Genomic DNA, 24,277 nt, shown 5'->3' on the forward strand with positions numbered 1-24,277 from the left:
CTATATATTTTATCATCTGCCTAAACTTCCTCTTCTCCTTGACAGTGCTACTGCTTTACTTGAGACAAGTCATTAACTGTCTCTTATGTGGACTCCCTTACTAGAGCTTATCCTCCTCTAATATTGCCTTTCTCTTTCTGATGCACAAATCTGATCATACTTTCCCATTAGCCTTAGAATAAAGTTCTTAGCATAAACACTTTAACCTAGAAATGAAGATTTTTCCCGAAGTGTCCTTTGCTATCTCTTTAGTTGCATCTTTAAGTTATTCTTTTTTGTTCCCTACATACCAGTCATATGAGACAACTTGGTATCATATCATTGCCATCTTGTTTTATACTTCTTTGCCTTTCCTCTGCTTTGAATCCCCTTCCCCTGCTTTGCTGACTCTTGACTCAAACCAAGTTCACTATAGTGTCTTCACTGCTTCCTTGCCTCTTTCACCTTCATAGTGGCTTAGTGGTTTATACAGCCACTGAGTCATTCGATGTCTCTTTTCTAAACACTTTGCACAATACTGTAAACATTTGCTTCAATGTGTGTTTCCTTGACAGTGAACTTCTTGAAAGGAGGGACTGTGTCGTAACTTTGGATGCAGCTCTTAGCATGGTACCTGATGTATGTGCAACCCAATAAATGTTTAGCTCAGTTACCCTTTCCATACATAATACCTATTAACACTTCTCAGAACAAATAATTAGAAATGGTGCACTAAATATTTTGCTATTATTAGTATGATAATTAGTATCTTAAATTTAATCCTGAATGTCTAAGTGGAGAGTGTTGAGAACTGGATGATTTTACTACTGGCTTGTTGTACAATCTCTTTCCAGGTTTTTTAGTATTCTTACAAGTATTCTTAAATTGAAGATTACATTTTCAAAACAAGCATTGAAATTTTTGGCTTTTAAATGTTATTGGAAAGAAAGAATGTGGCTTTTTAAGTTGTTTCAAAAGCCTAGTTTTATTTTCAAAGACTGAGTTCATGGGTTTAAACTTTTGCATAAGATATTTGTTAAATATAAGGAATTTTCTAACATGGAGAATTATAAAAGATAAAAATGGCTTGCCTTTAGAGATTATAGCATTTCTGTCTTTGAAATGATGTAAAATGGTAGAAGTTGCCCTTTGCCTGGAGTGGTTTAGGTATTACATGTAGTCTTGAATTGGTCATCTGACCTGTAGAAAAATGTAAGTAGGGACATGTTGCAGTGTGAATGTAAACTTTAGAGGGAAAGGATTGTCCTCGAGAAATATACCAGAAGGATCTATTTCAGCAGGTTTAAATACAGAAAAAAAATTATTTGTGGACAATCTTGATCTCTAATGATTTGTTGTTGAAATTGATCACCAGTCAGTCCTGTTCTCTTTAACACTGAAATCTTAAATAGTGTTTGTTTTAAATGCTATACTATGTTTTTCTATAAAAAATTATTGCAACATTCACAGGCGAAAAGTTTATCTAATGACAGGTCATTAGCTCAGAACTTTGAGCTTAGCAAATTTCACTGTCTTCTGCCAAGCAATTGAATATCTCAAATGATGGCTATTTCAGCAGGTATCTTTAATGAATAAGAATTACAGGTAAGAACATTTTTTTCTTTTCCAAAAGGGTTAATGATATAGTAGTCATTGTGTATTATAATTTTTTAATCTTAAAGTTTGCTTTCATATTTATAAAAATGTAGCGTATATTTTAGTGATGAATATATAACTCTGAAATTTTATATAGTGTGCTTTGCTAATTTTTTTTTAGACTTGTTTTTCTAAATGTTTTCACTGGTGATTACAATTCTGTTCCTTAAACAATACCAATATAGTTAAAGCCCAAATGAGATTGGGATGATAGGCCTCTTAATGCTGTTATCCCAATAACTTATTCTGTTCTCACTTACCAATGTCTTAGCCAGTAAAATGAAGAATGTCACCAACCCCCCCGGCAGTGATATTATAAGGACTCAATTTGCCCGATTGAAATTCAATAATAGTAACATATGCTTAATAACTTTCATTTTAATTGCTGCATAAAATCAATTTATTAGAATAGTCATATGTGAAAATGGTTAGCATGACAATATTTCTTTTATAAGAATATAAGGGCTTTGATTTATAAGGTCTTACATTTTCAATGGTAGGCTGAAAAGGAAAATCCTTTTATAAAATATTTTTAAACTACTTTGTGACCAATTTGTTTCAGTTTTTCAATTTTTGAGTTTAAGATTATTAAATGCTTAAAAATAAAAATAAAAACTTCATTCAGTATCTGTTTTTCATATCAAAATAATTTTCATGTTTTCTTACTACTATATACATGTTGCTCTTAAAACTATTATTTTCCCATATGAAATCATTAAATCAGTGAAGTGCTGTACATTTGCTATTTCATCTTTATTAATATTATTGTTCACTATTAAATACTTGAGAGACTTACAAATTCTTTAACTCCCAAATGCTTGACATTTGTGCATTTTGTTAATTTTTTGTGCAAATTTTATTTGTTTAAATTGTAGTAAATTAGTTCTAATTATCGTAGTATACTACGAATATAGAGCTTCTACAAAAAAAGACATGCTCTATTTTAAATTGTTTGCAAGTTCATGAATAACTAAAATATAGATAAATAATTTTACACAGTTAAATTATTATTAATATCTAGAAAGGCATTAGCATTTAGTAGTCCTAATTTTTTAAATTTACCCTTAGAGAATGGATAAACAAGAGGTCTGTTTCCCAATTCTGTATTTCAAATACTAACTATGAGAGTAAGTCTTAGCATGGTTGATATATCTATACTACTACATGCCTTCATTTATGTCCATGAAATTTAAGTTCACATAGTTGTTGCTTATGTTAAATGTTTTAATATTTAAGTTTAGCTGTTAAACTTTCATAAAGTTGTAAAGCACTTAGCTCTGTATTAATGTCATTTCAGATCAGATAACTACCCTAATTATGCAGATTAAAATTGAGTTTAATATATAATATCAGCAAATAATATTTAGTCATCAACAGTTTCTACAACAAAAATCTTTTGGAAAAGCTAGCTTTTATATTGATTATTTAAAGAAATTTTATAGATGGCATGTGCCTTCGTTAATGTAATAAGTTACAATTAGTATATTTTTAGAAATAAATTTAAAAGATTTATAGTTAATATTTGAGCTATGCTTATAAAGGTTTTTAAGAGAATATATTCTCCAAAATTCTAAGTTATCTGTGATTTTATCACCTCTAGAGTAAGTTAATTATAATATATATTGAAATAACATCATACTGAATTTCACAATAGACAAAATATCTTCTCTCACTTTTTAAGTCCTATAATAGTCAATGCTGATGTATATTATATATATTAACCACATAGTCTTCTTTTATGTTTTAAATAATTCTTTTTTTGAAACTGTTTTATTATGTTATAGCTTTTACTTTAAATTGTGCTCAGCATAGAGAACATTTCTTTTATTTAATTTAATTTTTTTATTAGTTTCAAGTATACAGTAAATTGGTTAGACATTTATATAGTTTATAAAACGATCCCCATAATTGCTCTTTCTCTCCTCTGGCCGAACACCTAGCCATTACATTAATACTTAACTGCATTCGCTATGCCCTGCTCCCCATCCCCATGACCATCTATCAGCTACTAATTTGTACTTCTTTAACCCTTCACCCCTTTCTCCCAGCTCCCCAAACTCCCTCCTCTCTTTCCCATCTTAAGTGCTCTCGTTTTTTTAGAAAACACGTGTCTATTCATTTATTTAGCACATTCACTGAATCTGCTATTCTCATGTATTTTATGTTTTTCTTAAAATATTTACAGAGCTCATTTACTATTATAGTATAAAATGTACATAAGTTTAGATTTACATTTTAATTATTTTAAGCTTGCAAAATGAACTGTCAGATTTTTCCATTTTAATTATAAAATATTCAATACTTATTTTGTTTTTAAGATTAAAAAATGAAGCTCCTGCTAAAGAACAAGAACATGTGTCTGAGGTAAATTTTGTTTTATTTTATAACTCAAAGGTTTATACATTGGAAAGTATTGTCGACATAGTTTTTAAAACATTTTAATTCAATGTTTGTACATTAGTAACAATTATTGGCATGTTATCAGGAAGAAAGAACTGAGATTTTGTTTTCATTTGATAACAAAAATATCTAACCCTAAGTAAAATTGTAAGGTGAGTCCTTTTTTTTGACAAAGACATCATATACTTCATTGCCTGTTATTTTAGTTTAATGAAAATAAGTTTATGATTTAAAAAATGTGAAATCAGTAGAACTTCAAACATTTGGTACATTGGAAAATTACTCTTTCCAGATTTTTTAATTTTCTGGGGATTTAGACTGTCAAAAGAGTTAACTAATTTTTAAAATGGAAATATTTTGGATATATAGTAACTTTTTTTAAACTGTCTTAAACAGGCTCTGTAGATATACCACTCAAGATTATCAAATAAATGTTACTTACTGGACAGTCTAATAGTTGAGAAATTTCTAACTTCAAAAGTTAGAAATAATTTTGCTCTAGTACTTTCTTGATGTCAGTTTTTAAAATATTACTATTGCTTGTTTTTTTCTGAGTATAATTAAGTGAGGCAAGTTCAACATTTATATTTCAAATAGCATTTCTGTCTTATACAGTGAGTAAGTGAATCCTAGGCAGAAATAGTAGCCTTCTTCTAAGCAGCTTTCTATTATATCAGAGAAAGTTTTCTTTTGTTTGAAAGGTTTTTAACTACAAATACATTTCTGTAATAGACATAGGATATTTTGATTAGCATTTTATTCTTGAGTGAAGTGGGGTAGTTTGTGGTTTTTGAAAAATTGGTACATTTTATCTGAGATGTTGAATTTGTCTACATAGAGTTGTAATATTTTTTCATTCTTTTAAATGTCTGTGGGTTCTGCAGTGATAACCCTCTTTCATTCCTGATATTGATGGTTTTGGGGTTTTTTCCTAGTTTTTTTATATTTTACTTTTACATAGGTTATAATGATACAATACAGTGTTACTGTTTTTGCTTTAGTCACTTATTTTTTAGAGCAATTAAACACTTTTCAAAATAATTTTACATTTACCTTCATTACTACCATTTCCAGCATTATTTATGTACCTCTTCTTTTCTGTCTAGTATCACATTCCTTTGGCCTAAATAACTTCCTTTGATATATCTTTTTATAGATTACTGATCATTAATTCTTCTATGCTGTTTTAATTAAAAAAAATTTTTTTTTTCATTTTTGGAAGGTATTTTTTGGCTAACTATAGAACTCTACATTGACAGTTTTGTTGATTTCCTTCAGCAGTTTAAAAAAGTCATTTTATTGTCTTTTGGCATGCATATTTTCTGACAAGATTTCTTAACCGTAATTTTTATCTTCGTTTCTATGTATATATATAATATGTCATTTGGGGGGGTTGCCCTCAAGATTTAATCTTTACTTTGTCTGTAGTCCTCATTAGTTTCAACATGATATGTCTAAGTCTGATTGTTCCATTCATTTATATGTTTATCTCTTTGTGTATTCTTTTATTGCACTTAAGCTGATTGATGTTCTCTGAGCTATTCTGTATCTTCTATTTCTGAGGTTCCAATTTCACATGTGTTATATCACTTGTTAGTCCCTGTTCTTAGATGCTATGTTCTGTTTCCACTCCCCATGCTACCTTCCCACCACCATACTCTTTTTTTTCCTTTGTATTTCAATTTGGGTAATTTCTTTCTGTTGACCTATTAACCTATCTTTCAGTTTTACTGATTTATTTTTCAGTTGTGACAGATCTGCTGATGCGCCCATCAAAGGCATTTTTCATCTCTGTGATTATGGTTTGTTTGCTTGCTTGCTTGTTTGTTTGTTTGTTTGTTTTTCTAGCATTTGCATTGATTCTTACAATTTCTGACCTTCTGCCAAAATTTCCATTCTGGTCATGCATGTTGTCCTTTTTTTCTACCAAAGCATTTAACATATTAATCATAGTAATTTAAAATTTTCTGTCTGATGGTTCCAACAACTGAGTCATATCTGAGTCTGGTTCTGCAGATTGCTTTTTCTCCTGATAGCGCATTTTTCTCCCTCACTTTTCTGTGCATTGTATAATGTTTATTTGAAAGTGAGACACTATATGTAGGACTGAAATAAAAGTATTTATATCTGAAAATAGGTATACCTTTTTTTATGTTATATCATTAATTGGGACCACGTTTTACTGAGTTGACCTGGATTTTTATTTTCTTATTGCTATGGTTACCCTCAGTGTACCACCAGGTTCAATTTCTCAAGTATTAATTTGTGCTTGGGATGGGAGTTATATTGCTAGAGGTTTTTTTCTTAATGTCATTGCTCCACACTCAGCTTTATTCTTTCCCTGTGAGGCTGAGCCTCAGAAGGTGTCTCTTACTCTCTCTTTCTCTCCCCGTCTCCCTCTCCTTCTCCCTTTCCGTCTCCCTCACTCTTTCCCTCTCTCCCCATATCTCCATTCTTGCCTTTTTTCTAGCAGTTGTGCTGTTGCTTGTTATTTGATATTTGCTAGCCTGATGGTGGGTGGTGGGTGGTGGGGAGTGGGGTGATATTCTTTGTTGTCTTCGTTTAGCCTCACTCAAGATGGCTCAGTGTCCCTGGGTCTTGAAAATAGGAATTTTTCCTTCTGTCCCCCAGCCATAGTCAGTTCCTGTGCCTTGGGGGTGACAGAGTTTGCCTCTCATTTTTCCAAATATGAAAAGCCATAAATATGAAGAAAATGTATGAATCCATAATTTCATAACATCATCCATTGGTTTCCTGAGGCATTCATACTTGACTAGAATAAATCATCAAACTCTTACTTTCCATTTATTGCCCTGTTTGGTCTGTGTCAAGTGAAACCAACCATTTCATACATAAACCAAATTTCTTAAGTTTATTTTTTGTTAAAAGAAAAACAGCTTGTGCTAAAAATTTAGCAGTCCATAACTAGAGTTAAAGGAAGCCATATTGAATGGGAAAGACATATTGAACATTCTTGGCCCAGGTATTTCTTTCAAATATATATGTGATGTGAATAGTCCCTTGAGTAGACACAAGTATTTAAGTACACATGTGATAAGGTAGATAGCTTGAGTTAATAAGATTTTTATGAGATGCATTATAGTGGAATGAATGTTGTCTTGCCCCAGTAAAATTTTACTGTTATCACTTTTTCATTTGTATAGTTTTACATTTCCTTTTTGGAAATTAATTCCTTTCATTATTATACAGTGGCTTCTAAAATTTCCTCTTTTCTACTACTATGTATATTTTATACACTGCAACAGTACACTCCTTTTATTTCCTAACTCTGTATACCACAACTCTTCTTTAACCAGTCTGATGGTTAGTTATTTCATTATAATTAAGTAGGAGATAAGAGGAAGGAGATAGGTACAGGTGCCTTTCTCTTTCTTTGCTTCCTTCCTTAGCTTTTAGGGAACACTTGATAGCATGTTCTAGGAATCTTTGTATTGGGAAACAAAGATTAGTAAAATTATGTCCCTATTCTCAAGGTGGTCAGAATTTAGTAGGGCAATTAGACATGAAAGAATTGTAATCCAGTAAGAATAACTACTATATTCCAAGTATATCAGGTATAGTAGGTATATACAGGAGTCCCTTCAGGATGACTTTATGATGTTTTTATATCTTTTTCTTAATTTTTTTCTCTCAATTTAAACATCAACATACATATCCAGATTAGAGGTTCCCTGTTATTTCATTAATGAAATGGCAAATTAGCTCTAGTTTATATTTCTATAAAACTACATGGGATTGATTCTCCATAAACAATTTCTAAGATGTTTGTTTATTTTTTGCTTTTGCTTTGTAACTTTTTCAGACAATTGAGAGTCTCAGTATTGGTAAAATTATTATTTTTTTTTAATCAAATTAAGAAGTTAAAAGGTTGTGCTAGAATGTTTATCATAAAAACAGTTGTTCATCTGCCCTGCCCTTTTCCATCAAATTGTTAAGAGGTAGCCATTTAATTTGATCTAATATTTATCTTTATATTTCTAAATAATAGAACCGTATTTTGTTTTCTTGATTTTTCATTTTGTTGACACCATGACTGACTTATTATAATTAAGAATTTTCTTTAGACTACCATCCCTGTTTTCCTTTGTCCCCCACCAGTGTCCCAGCCAGGAAAGGAATTAGAGTGAGGCAAGTGAGGCACACATCTTTGGTACAGAATTTATGGGGGCTCCAAAAATTCAGCAATCAGATAAATAATATTTTTTTCACTATTTTAAACAATCAAAATTAATTCAAATAATCAATGATGAACACAGTATCAAAATTTTAATTAAAGACAAGATCCAACCCTGTGCTTAGATGACCCTGAGTCATACACGTGGTGGCTGCAGGCACAACCAGGTAAATCTCTCCGTTGCCATTTCTTCTAACAGTCCTTGTTCAGTCATGAGAGAAGTTTACAAGTTGTTTTCATTGTCTATAGCTGCAATCCATAGTACTGCTAAGTAAAAGGGCAAATTTTATTTAATTACATATATATGTTTGCGTGATTTTTATAATGTTATGAAGAGCAGTAAGGTAAGTAATATGAATTTTTTAATTAATATATTTGACTTTTCACATGAAATTTGACCAAATATCAAAATTTTCTGAAAAAATAATTTTACCAGGAAATTTTATACTTTCTTATCTTAAAACAGTTGTAGTTTACTATTTTCCACTTCTTTATATTGAAAACATTTTTTTCACTACTTTTCTTTTACCAAATTTGTCTGGAAACCTGGTGTGTAATTTTTTGTTGTTTGTAATCATTGGTTTTTGTATTTTTCATCAAATGTTTATGTATATCTCATTGATAAATATTGTAATTTATATGAATTTTGTTAACTCATAAATTAATTTAATGTTATATTTAACTGAATGTATTAATTAAAATATATTTGAAATTTATATTAAAAATTCTTAAAAACAAATATAGCACCTAAGAAGCCAAGTGGTGCATTGTTCAGAAGAAAATCACATGTAGAAATTGATCGAATTATATAGGACAGTAACACATTTGGCTAGAAAAAAGTAATATTCCAGGTACTTAAAATGATGAAGTCTCTATTTGATACTACTAGAATACATTATTATAAAATCCTGAGTTAAATAATTTTCCTCTAATTGTGAGAAAACAATGAAAACAAAATTAGAAATTAAAAACTTTGGAAGCTACTAAACTTAAGTGTGAGCAAGAAAATAAGATGCCATTTGAAGTAAATTTTAATAATTTTTTTTTATCATGGCCACCTACTTCTGATAAACTAAAAATGATTTTAATGGAGTATGGGCCCATCCAAGGACAAGAGATAGATTTTAGAGTATCTGTTTCAAATAATGGGCAAAGATTTTCAAAAGATTGGTCATTTTAAAAATGATCTAATGGTGAGTTGATTTATTGTAAATAGCTCATTTTTTCCAAAGAATCCTCGTCTTTATTTTGTTCACCATGCATACTTTTAAGCAATAATACAACTGAATCAAATATTTGCAACTTAAAAAATGGTTTCAAATATTGGAAAAATTTGAACAGAAGTTATGATCACAAAATTCTGTATTTCATCATGATGGTTTTTAAAAATTGAAGTGTTTTAAAAGTCAAAAATCAATATATAAAAATATTGCATTTCTGTACACTAATAATGCACTATCAGACAGAGAAATGAAGAAAACCATCCATTTACAATTGCATCAAAAAGAATAAAATACTTAGGAGTAAATTTAACCAAAGAGATGAAAGATCTGTACACTGAAAGCTAGAAGACATTAATGAAAGAAATTGAAGAAGACACGAGTAAATGGAAAGGCAGCCCAAGCTTATGAATTGGAAGAATTGAAATTGCTAAAAATTTAATTAGATACACATACAATATCAATAAATTGTAATATAAAAATAAGTATTATATTTGAGTCTTCTAAAACTGGTTAACAAAGTGGTATTCAGGACTTTATTATAATACCAGGCAAAGTAGCATCCTATAAAATACGTTTCAGTAAGCTGAAGTTAATTTAAAATTATTAAAATTGAAAACAATAAAAAGAGAATTAGATTTTGAAAATATTATTGATGTTTGATTCCATTAAAGCCAGTAAAGTGATAATAAATTCTGGTTTTGGTAGAAATAAAATATTTAAACTTAAACTACTGTTGTGAGTTCAGTATACCAACTTTTCAATTTTTCAATTACTTTCTGGGTAGTATCCTTTTCCTAGGATTCTGGGAAGATGGCAAAGTAGGAAGCACCAGAAATCTCTCTCCTCAACTAGACAACAGTTGTACCAGCAGAATCTTCCTGATGTACGTATTTTGGAATTCTATAGACTCTGCTGAAGGCTTGCAACTTCCAGGGAAAGATTTAGGCAGTAAATTGCATTTAACACAATAGCAGCTACCCATCACCCACCCCTAGCAACATGGCAGGAAGCTGTGCATGTGGAACATCAGGAACATCTTGCCCACTGCCTATGGGAGCTAAGGTGGGCAAAAAGGACCATGTCCTCCAAATATTGGAGTCCTGTGCTCTTATCACTGATTGTTACTTCTTATCACAGAGTTACAGACAAAGAGCTGGAATGACTTCCAGGGGATTTAAAAAGACAGTGTTCCTCACTCCTATCTTTTATTTTTTGCTTTTTCCCCTTTCTGGAGCCAGACATTAAAGATTAGGACCTTAAAAAACAACTGCATGTATGGGTGAAATTAGAAAGTGATTGCATATACTCAGGGAAAGACTCAGAAAAAACCTTAGAAGACCTTAAGTTTACAGCTTTGGATAGAGGCAGCCTATAACAATAGGAAAATGAATAAAAAATAACAGCAAACGCTTGGGAAGAAGAATCCAATTCTCAGAGTTACTACATTATTAAATTCAAATGTCTAGTATTCAGCAAAAAATCACAAGGCATGCAAACAAACAGTCAAGTATGGCCCATTCATTCAGAGAGGAAATAATCAGCATGAACTCTTGCTGAAAAAGACCAAATGACAGATATACTAGACAAAGATGTTAAAACAACTGTCTTAAATATGCCTAAAGAACTGACGGAATATGTGGGGAAAGTCAAGAAAACAATTTGTGAACAAAATGGAAGCCATAATAAAGAGAAGTCCTAAAAAAAAAAAAAAAATTCTGGAGTTGAAAAATACAGTAACCGAAAATAAAAACTTCACTAGAAGGATTCAAAGGCAAATTTGATCAGACAGAAGAAAGAATTAGCAAACTTGAAGATAGAACAATGGCAATAATATTGAGTTTGAGTAACAGAAAGAAAACATTAGAGAACTATGAACAGAGCCTAAGAGAGCTGTGGGACACCATCAAGCAGACGAATTTTCACATCATGGGAGTCCCAGAAGGAGGAGAGAGAGAAATGGGCAGAGAGGATATTTGAAGAAATGACTGAAAACTTCCCAAAGTTTGATGAAAGAAATGAAAATAAACATCCAAGAAACATAATGAACTTCAGGTAAGATGACATCAAAAAGACCCATACTAAGACACATTATAATCAGACTTTCAAAAGGTAAAGAGAGAATCTTGAAAGCAGCGATAGAGAAATGAATCACCACGTATAAGGGATCCTAAATAAGACTTTCAGATTTCTTATCAGAAACTTTGGAGGTCAGAAGGCAGTGGGCCAGTATATTGAGAGTGGTTAAAAAAAAAACACAAAACCCTCAAGAACCCTATATCTGGCAAGTCTGTACTTCAAAAGTGGAGGAGAAATTAAGAGTCTCACATAAGCAAAATCTGAAGGAGCTTGTGATCACTAGACCTGCCCTGTGAGAAATACTCAAGGAAGAAATTGCAAGCTGAAATGAAAGGACACTACACACTAACTCAAAGCTGGATGGAGAAAGAAATAAAGATCTCAATAAAGTTAAGTACGTGGGCAGTTATGAAAGCTAGTACTGTTGTAACAATGGTTTGTAGCTGTACTTTTTGTTTTCTATGTGAGTTAAGATATGAATACATTTAAAGAAAAAAAATTATTAGCTAGTTTACTGTAATTTTGGTTTGTAACTCCAGATCTTGTTTCCTACATAATTTAGGAAACTTGCATTTTAAAAAATTATTAGTCTATGCTTTGAGACACACAGTGAATAAAGCTGTAATTTTGTGACATCAACAATTGAAAGGGGCGGGGACAGAGTTGTAATGGAGCAGAGTTTTTTTGTTATTGAAGTTAGGCTGGTACAAATTCAAATTAGAGTGTTATAACTTTAGAATGTTCAGTGTAATCCCCATGGTAACTGTGAAGAAAATAGCTATAGAATATACAGAAAGACAAATGAGAAAGGAATTTAAATATTTCACTACAAAAATCAGCTAAATACGAAAGAATGCAGTATTCCAGGAAATGAGGGTCAAAATAGCTCAAAGGCGTATAGAAAACAAATAGCACAATGACAGAAGTTAAGTCCCTTCTTATCAGCAATTAACTTAAATGTAATAGATTAAATCCAATTAAAAGACAGATTGATAAAATGGATAAAAACACATGATCCAACAACGTGCTGTCTATAGGAGACTCATTTGAGATCCAAAGATAAGTTGAAAGTGAGGGAATGAAAAAGATATTCTATACAAATAGTAACCAAAATAGCAGGGTGGCTTTACTAATATCAGACCAAATATACATTAAATTAAAGTTTCCAAGAGAAAAATAAAAGGACTTTTATATTGATAAAAATTTCTGTACAGTAAGAAGATATAACAAATATAAACACTCAAGCACCTAATGACAGATCACTAATATATATTAAGCAAAAACTGACAGAATTGAAGGGAAAAATATATTACTCTACAGTAAAGGTTGCAGACATCGGTACCCAACTAATAATAATAGGTAGAACAATCAGACAAAAGGTAAGGAAATAGACTTAACATAATAAACCAACTAGATCTAACAGACATAGAACACTCTACCCAGCTACATCAGAATACACATTCCTCTCAGGTTCATCTGGGACATTTTCTAGGCTACACCATATGTTAAACCACAAATTAAGTCTCAGTAGATTTAAAAAGATCATATGCAGACTCTTTCCTTTCACCACCTCGAGATGAAATTCAAGATCAACAACAAAAGGAAAACTGGAAAATTCACAAGACTATGGAACTTAAACAACATACTTTAAAACAACCAGTGGATCAAAGAAGAAATCACAAAGAAAATTAGAAAATACTTGGATAAGAATGAAAATAAAACTAACATACTAAAACTTGTGGGATGTGTTTTGCAGAAATAGAAAAATTCATCCTTACATTTATACAGAAACTCAATGGACCTTAAATAACCAAAACAATTTTGAAAAAGAACAAAGCTGGAGTACTCACACTTTCTGATTTCTAAAGTTAATACAAAGCTATAGTAGTCAAAACAGTGTGGTATTGGCATAAATAGACACATAGACCAATGGAATAGAACAGAAAGCCAAGAAATAAACTCTTACATGTATGGTCAAAACGGTTTTTGACAAGGGGGCCGAGACCAACTTTTCAACAGATGACGCTGGGAAAACTGGATATTCCCATGCAAAAGAATGAATTCGGACCCTTACTTGATACCAGTATAAACATTAACTCAAAATGGATCAAAGACCTCAACTAATAAAACACTTAGAAGAAAACAGAAAAAAGCTTCATAACATTGGATTTGGTTAATGATTTCTTGCATATCACATCAAAGGCACAGGTAACAAAAGAAAAGTAGACAAATTGAACTTAATGAAAATTTTAAATTTTTATACATCAAAACACCCTATTAGAATAAAAGGGCAACTCAACAGAATGAGAGAAAATACTTACAAATCATATATCTGCTACGAGGTTAATATCTAGTATATGTAGGGAACTCCTGAAACTCAACAACAACAAAACCTGATTCAAAACTGGGCAAAGGACTTGAATAGACATTTCTCTAGAGAAGGTATACAAATGGCCAATAAGCACATGAAAAGATGAATAAAATCACTAATCATTAGGGAAATGCAAATTAAAACTATAATGAGATGCACCTCACCTATTAGGCTTGAGGATGTAGAGAAACTAGAACTCTTGTACTGTTGATAGAAATGTAAAATGGGACAGCCACTATGGCAGTTTAAAGAACATGGCAGTCAAAAATGTATATGATCCAGCAATTCCACGTCTGCGTATATACCCAAAGAAATTTAAAGCAAGGACTCAAAAATAATACTTGTACACCCATTTTTATAGCAGCTAGTTTCACAGTAGCTAAAATATGGAAGTAACCTAAGTGTTCATCAGTGGATAAACGGATGAGCAAAATGTAGTAAATACATAAAATGGAATATTATTTACCCCTAAAAAGGAAGGAAATTTGCAATATGCTACAGCATGGATGAACCTTGAGGACATTATGCTAAGTGAAATAAACCAGTCACAGAAAGACAGATACTGTATGATCCCACTTATATGAAATATCAGAGTAGTCAGAATCATAAAGACAGAGTATAGTCCAGTGGTGGCTGCCAGGGTCTGCGGTGAAGGGAGAATAGGGAGTTGTTTGATGAGTACAGTTAGTTTTACAGGATCAAAAATGTTATGGGAATAGTGGTTGTGATGGTTATACAACAATGTGAATATTGAATACCACTGAACTGTACAGTTAAAAATGGTTAAGCTGGTAAATTTTATATGTATTTTATCACAACAAAAAATATTCAAAAACTTGTATATAAGGGTGTACAATTTTCCTTTACTTCAGGGTCCAATATGGCTTGACATAGCACTAATTTCAGTATAGTTACATCACAGGTTTTGAGACTATTCTGAGCCAGGAAGTGTATTATGATTTTCTTTATCTCATTTTATATTTCTGGAGTTATATATCTTTTTTATTCATTTGTTTAGTTTTATGTGCACCTTATGCTTTTATTTTTTAATGTTGGGCTTTGTCTGTTTTAGAAGTATTCTCTCCAAATGTTCACACGCTCAAAAAAATTGTTGGAGCGTCTGGAGAGCTCTTCTCAGACCTGCTTCAATTTATTTGTTTGTTATTAAATTTATTGGGATGATATTAGTTAAATTATATAGATTTCAACTGTACACTTCCATAATATATCATCTGTATATTGCATGTGTGTTCACCACCCAGAGTCAAATCTCCTGAGACCCCTTTTACCCTTATCTACCTTCCTTTCTTTCTCTCTGGTAACCACTAAACTGTTGTCTCTATGAGTTTTTGTTCATTTGTTTGTCTTGTTTGTTGCTTTCAGTTTTATGTATCACGTATTAGTGAAATATTATGATTCTCAAAATTTTCTGTGATTTATTTCGCTTAGCATGATAATATTATTATCCATCCATGTTGTCACAAACAGCAGTTATTTCATCTTATGGCTGAGTAATATTCCATCATATATATATATGTACCATATCTTTTTTATCCAATCTTCTATCAAAGGACACTTCAGTCATTTCATGTCTTGGCCACCGTGAATCATGCTACAGTGAACAGTGGGGCACATATATCTTTATGGATAATGGTTTTCAAATATGGGAAGTAGATACGTGCTTCAGTTTAAACTAGTCACTAACAAAGCCTTTTTGTTGTATCAGGATTTTCCTTTGTCACTTTCTTGTTGGATGTCCTGATCTCTGAACCATGAGTTCTCTTTCCTTGATTTACTCCTTATTTTGATGAAACGTGCATTTCCAAAGGGGTACATCTTTTTTCACTCCTTGTATATCTAAAGCTATGTTTACTTGAATGATAGTGCAGCTGAAATGTATTGAAAACAATATACAATGCAGTTTTGAAAGTATTGTTTTTGGTAACTGATGCCATTCTTGCTCCAGTTTCTTTGTGTTTAGGTTATTTTGTTCTTTCTGGCAATTTAATGATTATCTCTTCTGTTTTGAAATATTCACAGTGATATGTTCACCTGTTGTCCTTTTTTCATTCATTATGGTAGGCATTAGACAAACCTTTGTAATTGGGATATTTCTGTTTGGGAGAAGTTTTTTTTGTATTCTTTGGTAAACTGTCAATGTCATTTTCTCTGTTCTCTTTTTGGAAACTCCAGCTGATCTGACATTGTACTTCCTACATCAGCTCCTCCGATTGTATGATATTTTCTTTTTTTCTTTCATTTTTTGTCTTTTTAGTTTAATCTTTTAAAAAATATTTTCTAAAAATTATTTTAGTTGCCATATATTTAATTTTGAAGAGTTCTTTAATTTTTTTTATTTGTTCTTCACTTGTTCTGTTTTCACAGTTTTCGTTCTTGTTTAATGGATGTAATAACATCTCATACCTCTCTGGGGACATTAAATTTGTATTAATTATATATTTTTTCCTTTTGTTTCTAGAAATGTCTCCGATGTCCCCAAGCTCCTTGTTTTATTTCTTTTTGTTGCTTTTGATCTTTCTGATGTTAAAAGGTGTCTTCAGTTGTGTGGTTGGTGATCTTTGGCTATTCATAAACAGTAAAGAATGAAGCACTAATAGGTTCACTGAAAACCATATGGTTTTGGATGAAGATAAGGCTGTTTTACATAGCCATACAGGTTGTGCACTGCAGAACTCCAGAGGGCACTATTTACACATACCCGTTAGTACTCTAAAAAATTATCGATATTTACCATATTAGAAATTAAAATTGTGAAATTTTTAAAATAGTTACTTAAAAACAATAACAGCCCCCATATGTTAACATAAAGAACATTTTTTTTTGCTGAGAAATAATTATTTACCAAACTTAGAAGAATGGCATTGTTTTCCACTTTTTCATATCACTTTAAATGTCTAGTTAAATAGAAGAAAACTGGATTCTTTTGTTTCTACATTCAGTCATTTGTGATACACTATTTTGGTTGAAATATATGAAGAATGTGAAGCCTCATACAGTCTTTTAATAATATTTTCAGATAATTCTGATTATTCTCCTTTGGTATTACATCAAAAGTAGACAAGTGAAAGTTTTGTTGCAGTGTGGAATCACTGAACTTTTTGTACTTCGTACATTAAAATCCATTATTCTCTTTTACGCTTTGATTGGACCTTTTATCCATGGATGATTTTATGTCAGGCCTTGATTACTTTTAAAATATTGGATCACCGAGTTACTTAAATCTTCCAACTGTTGACATGTTTCATTACATAATATTAAGATTATTAATTTCATTGATGGTAAATACAAGTTTTCCTAAAATTTAACTTTTGCTTGAATTTTACTATGGGCAGCAAGTACTGTCAGTTGTTTGATGTGATAGGCTCACTTTGTCAATTTTCACAAAAACATCTACTAAATAACCAAGTCTAAATGCCCATAGTTTTACAGTCATTCTTTAAAATAAAAGTGATGTTAAATGAAAAAAAGTGTGGCTAAGTTCAGCTCACAACTCAATCAGCGACCCCAGTGTTTTCAATATGCAAATATAGTGCTCTAGGTATCCATCATATTTCATCACATAGAATGTTAAAAGAACATAAACTCAAGGATTGATATATAATAAAATAAATTTTACTGTTGGTGTATGCTGATGAAGAATATAATGATTATAGTACTATTTTGGTTTGGTGCCACTCCCTTGATTTAAGATGCAGGGTTTTTATCCACCACCGCTTTTGTTTTAAACTCATGTGCCTCCTGAAAGTGTCTTGGAGCTCCCAGGTGTCTGTGAACCACACCTGGAGAACTGCTGGCATGAATTATTATGTGAAGGTTGCCTCCTGAATTAGTGCACTCTACAACCTACACAGACTACATGAGAGTTGCTTAAACTTCAACTTAGGAAAATCAGGTGCTCAGCTGACTGATTCTTTAGTAGGGAGGATGCTCTCAAAGTCATTATGGGAAATCTTTTCTTTGGAGCTGGTAATTTTCTCAAAAGAGAAACTCTTCTAGATTCCAGTTGGGGGTGTTGGGATGAAAACTGATTCCTCTGGTTGCTGGCATTCTGGGATCCAGACAGGAAGAGGGACTGTGGATCCCTTTACTCAGTTTTGGACTTTTACTGAAATATTTTGTTTTCTCTCAGTACCTCATGCCTTCCCTTCGTTGTTCCTGGTGTTCACAAGTTTAGATTGTCTCCAGTTCAGAGTTAAACCTTTAGCCTCTGTGGTAGAGTAAAGGATAGGTACTTGTTGTGTGAGTTGTAGAAAGAACATTTAGATTTCCTAGCAGTGCTTGTGCTTCATTTTTACCTTTTATGTACTGTTTGTTGTACTGAATTCCGCCAAATACCAGATCTCTTAAGTTCCTTGAGCAAATTGATTCTCTTCTTGCACTCCCCACTCAGACATTTCATTGTACCTTCCTCCACATTGTGAAGTCAATTTTCACTCCTCTAGCCACTTTCTTTCTAAAAATTTGTTGAAATCTGACAGTCTGCTGTGGTGTTTTCTTGGTCTTTATGAGTGAAAATGTTTTATTTCTTTGCCTTCATTTTAGCAGCATTTTGGGAAAGTGAGAAAATAAATGTGTGTGATTAATACCATTATCAATTTCACAGACTTGAGTCAATCACTATAATGGTTAAGAGCTAGACTTAGATTTGAATCTTCACCACTTATCATTGTATTGCTTTGGGTTCTCTACTTAACCCATGCAGTCTTATTTCTCACTTAAAAAAAAAATGGTGTTTATGATATCTAATATAAGAGTTAAGTGAGATAGTGAATGTAAAGTTCTTGACATACTACATGCATCATATGTACTCAATAGTTGGCAATTCTAATAATTGCAGTTGTAATAAACTGGTCTCTGGCTTACTGAGGTTTTACTGTATTCTTTTCTATGCATAAATGATTTGAAATAAGTGAAATATTTGTCTGTCATTCAGTATTATTTAGTTTGACAGCAGAAGGGTTACCATGACTCCATATATGAAGTGTTCATTTCAGAAATGTTTTCAAGTGTCTGTACTTAATATGTTTCTATAAAATACTGTGAATACAACTTGTTCAGATTTAAGTTGTATTTTACTGGTTTTCAATTCAAGTACAATTGACCCTTGAACAACATGGGGCATTGAACTCCACACAGTTGAAAATTCACGTGTAACTTTTGACTTCCCAAAAACCTAACTGCAGCACAGTTGCCTCTAGGTATTTGCAGGGGATTGGTTCTAGGACCCTACCCACATGGATACTAGACTTCATGGATACTCAAGTTTCTTATATAAAATGGCATAGAATAATGCATACAGTTGGCCCTTAGCATCGATAGCTTCCCAACTGCAGGTTGAAAATATTGTTTTCAGTCCAAGGTCAGTTGAATCCTTGGATGCAAAACCCAGGGACACAGAGGGCCAACTGTATATTTATTGACAAAAATCTGTGTATAGGTAGACCTGCACAGTTCAACCCATGTCATTCAGGGCTCAGCTGTGATTGTATTTAAGGCCCATATTTGAAACAGTTTAAAGAAAGCAGGTATGTTATAACTGGATAACTGTTTTTGTGACCTTGATTCAGAAACTTTTGGTATGAAGAACTTCTTGTAAGTTTCTTTAAAAAGAATTTTTTAAATCATACTTTTGATTATGAGAATTATTCTAGTATATACTTTAAGAAATTGTTTTTCTAGTTCTTTTGCTTTATAAGATTGCACACTTAAATTCCTTTTATCCAGAAAGTTTAGTATAATAAAAAATAGTTGGCTTTAATCTTATCCATGGATATAAAAGAAGAATATTATTAATCATTTCAGGAAATTGCAAGACCTAATATGGCTGAAGAAACAGAAACATCAAATTCTGAAAGGTAAATATGAGGAAAAACTGAATCTCTTGAAATCCAAGTTGAATGACACTTGAGTTGTGTTATTTCAATTAATTGGTAATGGACTATTTAAACTTATGTATATAATGTTGCTTTTAGTAATGGCTTTTAATTAAAATAAATTTTTGAAATTTTATTTCAAGAAGAATATACTACAGATTCTTAGTTTTGAAATACTTTTATACATATAGAATTTTTTAAAGTACTTACTAGTAAGTAAAATGTTAACATATTTTAACTGCCCCTATTAAATGAGAACAATTTCAAGATGCCACAAGTTAAAACATGGGGACAATTATTGCAAATAGGTAATTTTAAAATACATTTTTTAAGTATTTTCAAAAAGCTTTAAAGCTACTTCTGTGGTGGCATTTCAACCTAAAAGTTTCAGAATTTAAGGATTGGTTTTTAAAAATTTAATTCTTAAGCAGAACACTAAAGAACATAAGACATTTTACAATCTTTCTTGATAAAAGAGACTTCAACATTCTAATTAGAACTTTTTTCCAGATAAATTTTATTTTTCTTTTAAATTAAATAATTTTCCCATTTCTATCTTGATGCCGTCTGTTTTACAGTAGGTTGCTTGTTAATCTGATGAAATTAATTAATCTATTGCCCCTAAAAAGCAAATTATGGAATAAGGCCTTATGAAAGTGTTCCTTAGACTTCACTGGAAATTATCTAGCATTTTCTTCACTTAGCATTTTTCCTAGAACACTGAAGGGAACGTTAACTAAAATTTAAAAATTTAGAAAAAACAGACTTGTCATTTTTGTATTATTTAACATTTTCTGTAAATTGTAGTTAGTCTAAGAAGAGCGGAACAAAATTAATAATTATACAAATTTAAATGAGGAAAATGTTATTTTTTGTAGATGATGTAATTGACCTATAAGATCCAAGAAAATGAGCTAAGACTTTATACCAGTAATATGTGATTGATTATAAAATATTATGGACAAAAGAGTTATTTCATAATAATAAAAAAATTAGAAATGTATAACATCTAAATGAAAAAATTTTACTGAGATAGAAAATATATTAATAACTTGCATGATAGGCTATTTTCCAAATTAATTTATGGGTTTAATGAACACTTAGTTGAAAATTCCAATGGGATTTGGTTTGGAAACTGACAAAGTTCAAGATTCATACTTTTCTCTTAATACCATAATTTAATTATTGTTCTGTTGTTAGGTAATAGGTTGTTTCTGCATGCACTATTTAAACATTAACTTAATGAGCATCCTTGTACAAATATCTTTTACATTTTAAAGGATTAAATTTAGGGAGTAAGTAGTCCAGGCAGTTTGCTCTATTAGATGATAAAGTACGTTGTTAATCTGTAATCGTTAAAACTGTGTAGTACTGGCCCAAGAATCGTCTGAAGACAAATCAAAACAAAATACGTTGTCGAGAAACAGTATAAATATGTGAATATAATTTAGTAAATTACAACTATTTGATAATGTTGCTTTAATATTTGGGTAGTTCATTAGGAAAAAGTCTAAATTCCAGGTGGATTAATGTAAGAAATAAGATATATGTAATTATTAAATTTACTTTTGGTAAAATAAGCATCTAGGTAGGGGGCCAAAGATCTCCTTAAAAATCTTCTGTTCTAATGTTTTATTATTCACAAAATAGTTTCTGATAATACACTGAGGTAAGAGTAAACACACATACACACTCATATACAAACATACACACCTATGTATGTATGCATGTTGTATATTTACATGTATTTTTCGTTTTTTTAAAATAGGCTATCAAAAATTAGGGAAATGTTTGTAAATACCTGATTTTGCATAAGGAAAGACACACTAACCATAAGAGGATATATAAATTATAAAGGTAAAATAGGTTTTTTTCCATATATATTCATTCCTTATTTAAAACACTCTCAGAAATTAATAAGAATGCATAAATTTTAACTAAAAATAGGCAAGGCTGTAAACAGATGAAAATGATAACTAGGACTAAAACCAGTTGATAGACTCCCCAGGTCTACTTTTAAATATGTGATTCTATAGTTTTTCACTCTCTTGCCTAGGAAAATGGCTGCTTCCTAAATCATAATATGGACCTGGATTTTTGGATTTATTTTTCTTTTTTGGTGGGCAAGTCTGCCTTGACTTTTTTTTTTTTTTTGCCTTGACCTTTAAAAAATTTTTTAGAGTATATATTTTGATAATGTTCAAAACATTGTATTATGAAGGAATTGATAATAAATGGGTTTATTTTTTTTTTTCAGTAAACAAGATAAAGCTTCAGAGGAAGAGAAAATTGGATGTGATGCAAATTCATTTGAAGTCTCATCAGCAACAAAAAGTGAAGAAAGTATAATAGTTTCGCATAAGGAAAATGATACCTGTCTTGAAGACAAGGAAACTGGCTCAAAGAATATCTTCAGTTATGATTCAAATATTGGTGAAGATAAAGTGGAAAAGGAAAAACAAGTAGAACACATTTGTCAGGAAACAGAATTGAAGATGTGCCAGAGTTCAGAAAACATAATTTCATGTGATGAGATTAAAGATCACAAGTCCAGTAAAGCTAGGTTTTCTTCAAAGAATATTAAGGATTTACGGTTAACATCTGGTGATGTTAGAATTGATCAGTTTTTGAGAAAAAGAGATGAACCTGAATCTGTTAGTTCTGATGTTAGTGAGCAAGGCAGTATTCATCTGGAACCTTTAACTCCATCAGAGGTACTTGAGTATGAAGCCACAGAGATTCTTCAGAAAGGCAGTGGTGATTCTTCAGCCAAGACTGATGAAGTAGTGTCTGATCAAACAGATGATGTTTCTGGAGGAAATAGCCCTAGCACAACAGAGACAACAGTAGACCTGGCAGATGAAAAAGAAACAAGTTGAAATTAGTTAAGTCATTCTAAGTTTTAGTGTACCAACGATAAGAGCATTTGGAACAGTGCTATCAGGTGAGCTCAGTGGTGCTGTTATAGATAGAGTTCAGAAATAGAAAAATGTGAGGGAGGCCATTCATACACTTTACCTGTATGTTCAACCTAAGTTATTAAAGAAATCAATTCACCAATAATAGCATGATTAGAATGGATTTCCAGGAGGTTTTAAAACATGAGTAGGATTTTAATGAAAGTTAAGTTCACAATGGAAAAGGCTTCTTTTAACAGTCCTTAAAGAAATGGAACTTGGTTTCCAATATGAATTGATTATTAGAATATTACTTATATTTACAAAGCATTGAAAATTCCATCAATCCTAAGCTAAAAATCTATATTACCTATATAGCCTTCTCAATTAACTTAAAAGAGATTTGGAAACCACATAACTTTTGGGAATAATTGACTTAAAATAATGTCTAATTGGCATTGTTAATAAAGGCTTTATTTTAAGTATGATATTGGTAAATGGAGCATGCTTAGAGTGTTAAATAATTAACGAGAATTTGGATGAACATAAACTTAACTTTGGATTTAATATAACATTCCAGACTGTCAGAAGCATGTAAACAGAATATTTGAATCTATGTACCTCCATACAAGTGTTAGCCTGCCAGGCTGTAAGCTTACCTTAATTAAACTTTCAGTGAAAGTGAAATTATTAAAATATAAATTTATATTTGTGCTATTTGTCAGTGTGTAAGCTGTGCAGAAATCCCTTGATGTATTAGTTGTATAAAGTAGAAACCCATTGTTGAAACTCCTGTAGCTATTACGCTTTTAATACTGTTTTAATGATCTTTAGAAATAGACCCATAAAAATGGTCTGGAAACCAAACCAAAGTATGGCATAATGTAGATACTGTAAAGCAGTAAACTGAAAACATGTCCTGGCATGAATTCAGCGATGTTTAAGTGACTTTTTCTTTAATTGTAAAATAGAAACTTCAAATGGGACCTAAAGCAGTGATGTAAAAAATTGGTTTGGGATATTTAGTCTAATTTATCCATAAGATGGCTGCTAAATTGATTTTTCAGTTGTTTTTTTATCATCTAGAAAATAATAGATCTAGAAGTGAATAATATGAATAACGGTAGTTTGCTTTGAAGTACTAATAAACTTTTATTTAAATCGCTACATTTTTACTTCTTAACATGTGCTTTGAATTCTTAAATTTTATTTCACTGAATGTTAAGTGTTTTAAATGGCTATTAAAATTCTGCTGTATATAGTAGTTTTTGAGTAAATATTTGCAATAAAAATCTGTCCTTGAATAATTTTATTTTTCAGAAAACTGCTTGAGTCGGATTACCTTTGGCGCCTTTAGAAACTATTCTTGTTCAAGGAAATTTCATTTTAAAGTTAGTGGTAGGATTTCATTCTGTATTCTTTAATTGATGCATGATTTATTTTAAATTAGTAAAAGTACAGGGAAAATACTGCTAATATTTACAGAGAATAGATTTGCTTTATAAATTCTTTCATTTCAAGAGAAATATTATAGTTTTTTATCTGTTTGGTAAATTAAAGAGGCTAAATGGGCAAAATATATTATT

The 24,277-nt window shown here is 31.2% G+C and overlaps 1 protein-coding gene across 5 annotated transcripts in view; it reads left to right on the forward strand.

Annotated features, from left to right (window-relative positions):
* Nucleotides 1-24,003, forward strand: part of ZNF280D (zinc finger protein 280D) — a 235,065-nt gene extending 211,062 nt beyond the window's left edge. For 3 of the 5 annotated variants that reach the window (XM_039865503.1, XM_039865505.1, XM_039865504.1), the window contains 3 exons: nt 3,954-3,999; nt 19,724-19,776; nt 22,052-23,998. In XM_039865503.1, the coding sequence (XP_039721437.1) occupies nt 3,954-3,999; nt 19,724-19,776; nt 22,052-22,673 (721 nt within the window). In that variant the 3' untranslated portion in view covers nt 22,674-23,998. Of the gene's footprint in view, nt 1-3,953; nt 4,000-19,723; nt 19,777-22,051 lie in introns of all 5 variants that reach the window. The other 2 variants (XM_039865502.1, XM_039865506.1) reach the window with 2 other exon arrangements.
* Nucleotides 24,004-24,277: the final 274 nt, after the last annotated feature.

Source organism: Pteropus medius, unplaced genomic scaffold (assembly GCF_902729225.1).
Source record: "Pteropus medius unplaced genomic scaffold, Ma_sr-lr_union100, whole genome shotgun sequence".
Lineage (NCBI taxonomy): Eukaryota > Metazoa > Chordata > Mammalia > Chiroptera > Pteropodidae > Pteropus > Pteropus medius.